The 9,506-nt window shown below is 45.4% G+C and overlaps 1 protein-coding gene across 1 annotated transcript in view; it reads right to left on the bottom strand.

Moving 5' to 3' along the window:
- Positions 1–9,506, bottom strand: part of fmnl3 (formin-like 3) — a 54,544-nt gene that overhangs the window by 18,853 nt on the left and 26,185 nt on the right. The window contains exons 3-6 of the mRNA XM_084333899.1: positions 7,264–7,344; positions 6,942–7,018; positions 4,465–4,548; positions 3,649–3,795 (exon numbers count right to left, since the gene is read on the bottom strand). Of these exons, the coding sequence (XP_084190025.1) occupies positions 3,649–3,795; positions 4,465–4,548; positions 6,942–7,018; positions 7,264–7,344 (389 nt within the window). The remainder of the gene's footprint in view (positions 1–3,648; positions 3,796–4,464; positions 4,549–6,941; positions 7,019–7,263; positions 7,345–9,506) is intronic.

Raw genomic sequence — 9,506 nt, 5'->3', positions numbered from 1 at the left:
ACCTTCCTCCCCTCTCCCCCATGCTGCTATGATGCCTAAAGGGGATCAATAAAGGAATATCTTATCTTAACCGTCTGTAGTGTGGCAGTGAAAGGGTTAACGTTTTGTATTGTCGCAGTGAAAGGGTTAACCATTTGGTAGTGTGGCAGTGAAAGGGTTAACTTTAAGTGCATTATTGTGTTGGTGGTGCTGGTGGGACGACATTGGTGGCCATCTTGTAAAATGCCAGACGCCTGTCACCATCACGGCTTCATTTCATAAATGCTACTAGAGAGCCCCACATTATTTGGACTGGTTGGTTGGTTAGCCGTCGGGCCTCTTTGGGGGCTGAGATTGCATGGTAATTGGCTCGTTCCGGTGTTTGGATGACTATGCAGGCAGAAATCGAGAGGCTACGAAAACCTTTGTGTCCACTGGTTCCCATCGGGGAGTTGATCCTTATCACTGGCCAAGGTTGGCTAACATCTGGTGACTTAATGAGGCTAATAGCCTCAGACCGGCCACTGTAGGGCTTTGCTTACAGCGTTTGTACACTGGAACCCCCAGAGCTCCTCAATTTTCACTTCTCACCACTGGCCCTCTAAGGCCCTATGCACCCCATTGGAGATGTGGAAATAACCACGCCTCTGGACTCACATACATGGTATAGGACTGGTATAATATATTTCATATACAATATGGTATAATATTATTCAGCCCTTACATGGTCGACCGTGTATTGCCATGATGCTGTGAATAGCACAACGCTAAAGATTCACTGCGAAGATTTGCTCAGTCAGTTGCCGGGAAATAAATGTTTTTATTCACCTCTTTAAAGTTGTCAAAGGCTGAGAGAATGATCTCATGACCCCCTCTGACCAAACACACCGCAGCCAGCAGCTCAAGGACCAGGGCTTTCGTCCTGTAGGAACAAGTAACAAGTCAGCACACAATACATAACAGACCCTGGACACCGTTCACACCTAAAACATATCCCTTCCTGACCACACAAAGAACTTTAAAGGGAAACAATATATATATTTGTATATTCTGATACTATCCATGTGAGAGAGGAGTGGAGAGAGAGAGAGAGAGAGAGAGAGAGAGAGAGAGAGAGAGAGAGAGAGAGAGAAGAGAGAGAGAGAGAGAGAGAGGAGAGATGAGGGAAGAAATAGAGAGAAAGGAGGGGAGGGAGAGAGAGAGGAGAGGAGGGGTGTGAAAGGAGGAGAGAAAGAGAGATGGTAGAGGAGAGAGATAGAGAGAGAGAGAGAGATAGAGAGAGAGAGAGAGAGAGAGAGAGAGAGAGAGAGAGAGAGAGAGAGAGAGAGAGAGAGAGGAAAGATGGTATAAACTGTTGTCCTAACTCCTCAGAGCTATAGGATCTTACAGAACACTATATCCTTATGTTAAAGCCCAAGCGTGCAACTCTCTCAAAAAAGGTAAACTACCAGCAAAATGACATGACAGGAGCTGTAATCCATAATCCATATTGAAGTCGGAGACGTAGCAGCGACGGGGCTCTGCGCTCCCTGCCTTCATTATGAGGTGATCAGCCCTGACGGTTCCCCCTCTAATCTCCCTTCAGTAAACATTCTCTAACAGCCTGTGTGTACGCCTCTGATCCCCGACTTCAGAGGGAAGCCGAGCCCCATGGAGAATGGGAGGCATATCGTATGAACAGGGCTGCAGGGTCTCCCCTATTGTCCCACCCGCCCTAATGCTCCTGAGCTACGGGGGAGAGACGGCGGGGCCTCGGCGGTACTTACCGTGAGTTCTTATTGTTCAGGCTGAGAGCGATTTCATTGACTGCATGTGCGTGGGACATGACCATATTGAAGCCATACTGCGTAGAGAAGGTAGAGAGAGAGAGAGAGAGAGAGAGAGAGAGAGAGAGAGAGAGAGAGAGAGAGAGAGAGAGAGAGAGAGAGAGAGAGAGAGAGAGAGAGAACAGGATGTGGTCTGCGACAACGGGAGCTCGCTGTGTATATACATATTCGGTGCTTTCGCTGTACAGGAAACGCATAATCCTCTGATTCAGAGTTGAAAATGGTCAGATTGTACTGTTACTGTTCCGGTAGGTGTTGTGGTGAACTTGTACTGTTGACACAAAACGTTTGTAGTACCTGATAATTCATGATGGCTCTCAAACACATGATGCAGACGTGCACGTCGTCCTTCTGGCTCACAAGACGGGAGTTCTTGATGGTTTTGTTGCTCGTTACTGAGCCGTAGCTGCAATAGATCGACAGTGGTCAGTGATTTCAGGCTTGAAATCTATCAGGATTAAAACGGTTACACTGTACAACAACACAAGACAACGAGGTTCAACGTCCTCCTTTTATCTTGGTATTTAATCAACTGCAGCTCATCCTCGTGTCGTTCTGTGACAGTGAAGAGACTTCAGATCAGTGGGCTGAGTTTGAGTGCCTGGCTGTGAAGTATGTCAAAGAGAGAGACAGTGGGAGAAAGTTTGAGAGAGAGAGAGAGACGGAGAGAAAACCAGAGACGTCTTATGTGGTTACACAGATGCATTCTGGGAGGTGAACTGGCTGCTTCCTAACCAAGATCCACAGACTGAAATCTACACACAAGACACAGAGATGCTCTTATGCAACTTAACTTGTCATATGTGCCTAATATTGTGCTGTTTGCCACTATGTGTGCATAATATGATTGCCTCGTGTTTCGCCTGTTTTATAGCAACACTACTATCGCCGAGAGATCCCCCATTAGACCATTGCCTGTGGTGCTTTTTTCCTATTGCTAGGTTTTTTGTGAGTTTTTCCTTACCTTCGCGTGGGGTATGTCTGGGAGTGTTGCATTCATTTATTTATTTAACATTTTATTTTGGATTTCATGGTGTTTTTGTTTTGTTCTTGATTTATTGTGATGTTTCTCCTTGACTCGTTTAAAGAAGACGTGTCCGGCCCATGGCGACATTAACGTGTGTTGTCGGGCCTTACAAATACATTTGATTTGATTTGATTTTGGGCAGTCTGCCGTGCACATGTGCAGTATACGATGCTCCTTGTTATGTTAGATCATCTCTCCGGGGCAGCGCTACTCAATATGATCTCCTCCAGCACACAAAGTGTTCTATATCCGACTGTATTGGAGCCTGCATGCTGTTCATATCAGTCGTCTTATCTCCACACCTGAACATTGTTTTAGTTACTCCTATCCGCCTGGTGTGTTCCCTGGTCTGCAGTCTCTGTGTGTTCCCTAGTCTGCAGTCTCTGTGTGTGGTTTGTGGATGAATAGGGATGATGAGGAGAGGGGGGGGGGGGGGGGGGGGGGGAGAGTCGCAGGCGGCCGCATGTGCTGCTCAGCACAGCTGCCTCTCATCTAGCCAGGAGAGTACCGACGCACATCTGGACCGAGGAGGGAGGCCATCAGCCGAGAGACATAGAGCAGGGGGGGTATAGGAACCTCTCTGTCTCCGTCTCTCTCACAGCTACCCATCCAGTATGAGTCCATACGGAGCACAAAGCCACGAGGTCAAGAGCAAGGTCACCTTTCCCGCATCCGTCGGAGGCCCCCTACCTGACTGGTGAACCACTTTAGGACATGCTAACATACATTTGAGGCACCCTGAGGTTAGCAGAGAGCAGGAAGGCAGCGACAGCGGCAGCGGGTAACAGCGGGAAGGCGAGCCTTGGCGATACGTACCGGAGGACGGACTGGCGCGCGGAGCGGACCAAAGTGTTGCAGAAGGGCTGTGTGCCGCTCTGGTGCAGATCCTCTATGGACCTGCTCCAGGACTTAGCCTTCTCCAGGGTGCCCTCGTCCCCGCTCTCCAGACCCTCAAAGTCCAACCTGGGCGGCGGAACAACAGACCACCACACACACCGACAAAGAGACACAGGGGTGTAGACGAGGGGCAAGGGAAAGGATTGGGTAGGTTAGGTTAGGTAGTGCAGCTTGGTATGGGTTAAGGGTAGGACCGCACCACTGAGCTGCACAGTGAAGCTTAGAGCAGCACAGAGCATGATGTCCCATCCAGGCCCAGAACACATCAGCACAGCAATACACAGTCCAACAGTGCTGTATACCACACACACCATATGTCTATATACAGTCCAACAGTGCTGTATACCACACACACCATATGTCTAGCCACACATTCGGTCCTGCCAAGTATGATGCAAGGCACACAAGCACATCCAAGCACACAGTGTTTAAATGCAAGAGCACAGACACGCAAGCACTTCATTAGGTTCTACAGGACATGTTTATCTTAACGCAACAGTTGGATTCACCGCCCACCTTTAGTGCAGTCCCTCCCTATAGAAACGTTTTAACTAGAATCTACGGCCTGTGAAAAAGGTGTTGTGAAAAGAGAGACGTGTGTGTGTGTGTGTGTGTGTGTGTGTGTGTGTGTGTGTGTGTGTGTGTGTGTGTGTGTGTGTGTGTGTGTGTGTGTGTGTGTGTGTGTGTGTGTGTGTGTGTGTGTGTGTGTGTGTGTGTGTGTGTGTGTGTGCTCACATTACAGCGCACTGGGCGAAGGAGAGGTACTCCACCAGGATGTCCAGTCCTCTGTTCTCATCGTTGAGGAACTCCCTCACCCACCTGTAGAGGGCACACAGAGAGGTGAGCAGGGCAACACACACCCATATCCTCTGTATCTCACCTCCGTTAATGATGGAGTGGAGAGAGAGAGAGAGGAGTGGAGAGAGAGAGTGAGAGAGAGAGTGAGAGAGAGAGGAGTGAGAGAGAGGAGTGGAGAGAGAGGAGTGGAGAGAGAGAGGAGTGGAGAGAGAGAGGAGTGGAGAGAGAGGAGTGGAGAGAGAGAGTGAGAGAGAGAGGAGTGGAGAGAGAGGAATGGAGAGAGAGGAATGGAGAGAGGAGTGGAGAGAGAGGAGTGGAGAGAGAGAGAGTGAGAGGAGGAGTGGAGAGAGAGGGAGAGGAGTGTGTATGAAGAGAGAGAGAGAGAGAGAGAGAGAGAGAGAGAGAGAGAGAGAGAGAGAGAGAGAGAGAGAGAGAGAGAGAGAGAGAGAGAGAGAGAGAGAGAGAGAGAGAGAGAGAAAGATGAGGGGAGAAAGAGAGGACTAGAGAGAGAACAGAGGGGACAGGAGGGGGTGTGAAAGGAGAGGAGAGAAAGAACGAGATGGTAGAGGAGAGAGAGAGAGAGAGAGAGAGAGAGAGAGAGAGAGAGAGAGAGAGAGAGAGAGTGAGGAAGATGGTATAGTTTCCTTAGTTAACTGTTGTCCTAACTCCTTAGAGCTATAGGAGCCATCTTACAGAACACTATATATCCTTATGTTAAAGCCAACTCAGAATGCGCCCCCCACATCGCCTCCCAGGACAGAGGGAAGAGAATTTGGCAGAACTGCGATGGAAAGTAAACTAGAGCAAGGCTTCAGATTTCTTCCACATTTAAACTTTTCTGGAGGGAGGGGGAACAACTCCAAACAAAGGAATTCCCATTGCGATGAGAGAAAGAATGTGGAAGGCATATGGCTCAGAGGACCGGGCTCAGGTTTGAACCCCTGACAGCCACAGTATTTAGTCTGCCTCCCTCAAAGACCCTCCTCCCCCCCCCCCCTCCCAGGATCCCCAGTGGGGAACAGGATTGGGGTAAAAGGTCCTGAAGTGCTGGTTACTGAGAGACTGGGCTGTTTGCTAACACTGCTGCTCTGCCAATGGTGAGTCAGGATTAAGGAAAAGCAAATCGACCAAATGTGAAGGAAAGGCGGGGAGTGGAGAGGGAGAGAGAGAGAGAGAGAGAGAGAGAGAGAGAGAGAGATAGAGAGAGAGAGAGAGAGAGAGAGAGAGAGGTGAGCAGAAGACCAGAGGAAAGGAGAACGAAACAGTGATATTGGGTGGAGGGGCAAAGGGGAGGAGGAGGAGGGGAGGACGGGGAGGCACGCTTGATCATCAGTTTCCTGTCTACCAGCGCCCCCTCCTCCCCCCTGTCTCTCACCCTTCACTCCCTCTCTCTCTCTCTCTCTCCCTCTCTCTCTTCCCCCTTCCTTTCCTGTCCAACCAGATGCTATTTCAGATTGTCTTGGCAATCTGAGGAATAACACATCGGAAAGGGGCCAGGATTCAGACACACGCCATAAACAGGGGCTCCGTTACACTTAATCCAACCCACCAAAGTCTCCTGAAAATAGCCCCCCTATTCTTCTACCGTGTGCCTTTCCTGGGAAACGCATTAAAACAGGCTTTTATTGATGAGGCAAAATATAATATGAGTTACTCTTGGCTGGCCATGAACGCTATGGAGACGTTAAGCCCTTTCTTCAGGCTCCTTAGCCGGGTATAAATGGCGCATCTCAGCAGCACATTCCTCACGGTAAAGTATCTGACATCTAGCTACGACGGCGAGCAATTATGCACGCAGGCGACGGCTGGAGTGGAGCGCCCGGGCCGAAGCGAGCGTGGGCGTACAATACTGTACACAGTACACAGCCGGGGCCTCGAGTAACACACATTTAGTGCGCACGAGTGTGAATAGCTTGTTTGCTTTTGTGTGCGCGTGCGTGAGAGAGATGTGTGTATATATAAAAGTATCCTTATGTGTGTGTGTCTGTGTGCTTTTCACTGTGGTTCAGTGTTGGTCAGCCGGGCTTCCTGTCCCTCTGGCTCTACACAACAAAGCTTCCTGCTCAACACGACTGGGGGGGGGGGGAGCGGACCAGGCAGCACAATGGCTACCATCTGGGTCTTATGAGGACCGGCGCTGGGGAGCAGAGCTGGGGAGCTTGGCAGAGGCTGCAACAATAGGAGAGATCTGGGCACCAGGAAGAGCCGCGGGTCCCCCACGGCAGGAAGAGGGAAGAGAAAGGGCCCTTTCTTCAGGGGAGAGGAACAACACTGGATCTGATTTACTTTCCCCCAAGTCCTCATCATGCTCTATATCCACGGGTGAAATAGTTTTTTTTTGGAGGGTGGGGCGACTCTAGCTCATCCTGTCATTCTCTTGTAGTTCTACAGGGGGGGGGGGGGGGATAGATCACCCGATGTGGTTGGTCCTCAGCGAGATCTCCAGCTCCCTCAGGACTTTAGTGGATTCCTGGACCCGCCTCCGGAACTTCTGTGACACATCAATTAAAGGAGAGAATGTATGTAGAATGTAGCTGGTTAAGAACAACAAGTCAACAACAACCGCAGAAGACGGGTCGTGGCACAAACATCACTCTAAAACAGTCACATCTCGTCCCTCTTCAGAGAACTGAAGCGCAAATGCCCTCCAACGGATGCCTCTCTATCCAGAACAACGTTCTTGGAATAAAATCGACTTCTTGTACTGAAAGCACTGTCTGTGACGCTGACGCTCACCTTCCGCGTGACTGCTGGGTCTAAGTAACTCCGTAGCTTCTGGATGTAGGTGTGGGGTGGGTTCTTCACCTGAAACCGCTCCTGGGGCACAAAGGAGGACAACACACGCAGTGTGACGATTATACAATGGCTCTTTGTTGACACGACCACAGTTGGAGGGGAGAATCTTTTCTTTTTTTCTTTTAACTTGTTTTTGTAGACTAAACAAAGTGGGAATGGTTGTGTGCAGAGTGCAGTAGTAATATATGAGTGCAGTGTAGTAGTAATATATGAGTGTAGTAGTAATATATGAGTGTAGTAGTAATATATGAGTGTAATAGTAATATATGAGTGTAGTAGTAATATATGAGTGCAGTGTAGTAGTAATATATGAGTGTAGTAGTAATATATGAGTGTAGTAGTAATATATGAGTGTAGTAGTAATATATGAGTGCAGTGTAGTAGTAATATGAGTGTAATAGTAATATATGAGTGCAGTGTAATAGTAATATATGAGTGCAGTGTAGTAGTAATATATGAGTGTAATAGTAATATATGAGTGCAGTAGTAATATGAGTGTAATAGTAATATATGAGTGTAATAGTAATATACGAGTGTAGTAGTAATATATGAGTGCAGTGTAGTAGTAATATATGAGCATAGTAGTAATATATGAGTGTAATAGTAATATATGAGTGTAGTAGTAATATATGAGTGTAATAGTAATATATGAGTGCAGTGTAGTAGTAATATATGAGTGTAGTAGTAATAATATATGAGTGTAGTAGTAATATATGAGTGTAGTAGTAATATATGAGTGCAGTGTAGTAGTAATATATGCGTGTAGTAGTAATATATGAGTGCAGTAGTAATATATGAGTGCAGTAGTAATATATGAGTGTAATAGTAATATATGAGTGCAGTGTAGTAGTAATATATGAGTGTAGTAGTAATATATGAGTGCAGTAGTAATATATGAGTGTAGTAGTAATATATGAGTGCAGTGTAGTAGTAATATATGAGTGTAGTAGTAATATATGAGTGTAGTAGTAATATATGAGTGTAGTAGTAATATATGAGTGTAGTAGTAATATATGAGTGCAGTGTAGTAGTAATATATGAGTGTAGTAGTAATATATGAGTGCAGTAGTAATATATGAGTGCAGTAGTAATATATGAGTGTAATAGTAATATATGAGTGCAGTGTAGTAGTAATATATGAGTGTAGTAGTAATATATGAGTGTAATAGTAATATATGAGTGTAATAGTAATATATGAGTGTAATAGTAATATACGAGTGTAGTAGTAATATATGAGTGCAGTGTAGTAGTAATATATGAGTGTAGTAGTAATATATGAGTGCAGTGTAGTAGTAATATATGAGTGTAATAGTAATATATGAGTGTAGTAGTAATATATGAGTGTAGTAGTAATATGAGTGTAGTAGTAATATATGAGTGTAGTAGTAATATATGAGTGTAGTAGTAATATATGAGTGTAGTAGTAATATATGAGTTCAGTGTAGTAGTAATATATGAGTGTAGTAGTAATATATGAGTGTAGTAGTAATATGAGTGTAGTAGTAATATATGAGTGCAGTAGTAATATATGAGTGTAGTAGTAATATATGAGTGCAGTAGTAATATATGAGTGTAGTAGTAATATATGAGTACAGTGTAGTAGTAATATATGAGTGTAGTAGTAATATATGAGTGTAGTAGTAATAAATGAGTGTAGTAGTAATATATGAGTGCAGTAGTAATATATGAGTGTAGTAGTAATATATGAGTGTAGTAGTAATATATGAGTGCAGTAGTAATATGAGTGCAGTGTAGTAGTAATATATGAGTGTAGTAGTAATATATGAGTGTAGTAGTAATATATGAGTGTAGTAGTAATATATGAGTGTAGTAGTAATATATGAGTGCAGTGTAGTAGTAATATATGAGTGCAGTGTAGTAGTAATATATGAGTGTAGTAGTAATATATGAGTGCAGTGTAGTAGTAATATATGAGTGCAGTAGTAATATATGAGTGCAGGACAGATGTAGTAGTAATATATGACTGCAGTAGTAATATATGAGTGCAGAACAGATGTAGTAGTAATATATGAGTGCAGTGTAGTAGTAATATATGAGTGCAGGACAGGTGTAGTAGTAATATATGACTGCAGTAGTAATATATGAGTGCAGGACAGGTGTAGTAGTAATATATGAGTGCAGTGTAGTAGTAATATATGAGTGCAGTGTAGTAGTAATATATG

This window comes from Notolepis coatsorum (assembly GCF_963971535.1).
Source record: "Notolepis coatsorum genome assembly, chromosome: 17".
NCBI lineage: Eukaryota > Metazoa > Chordata > Actinopteri > Aulopiformes > Paralepididae > Notolepis > Notolepis coatsorum.
This window is presented reverse-complemented; position numbering and strand designations above follow the sequence as displayed.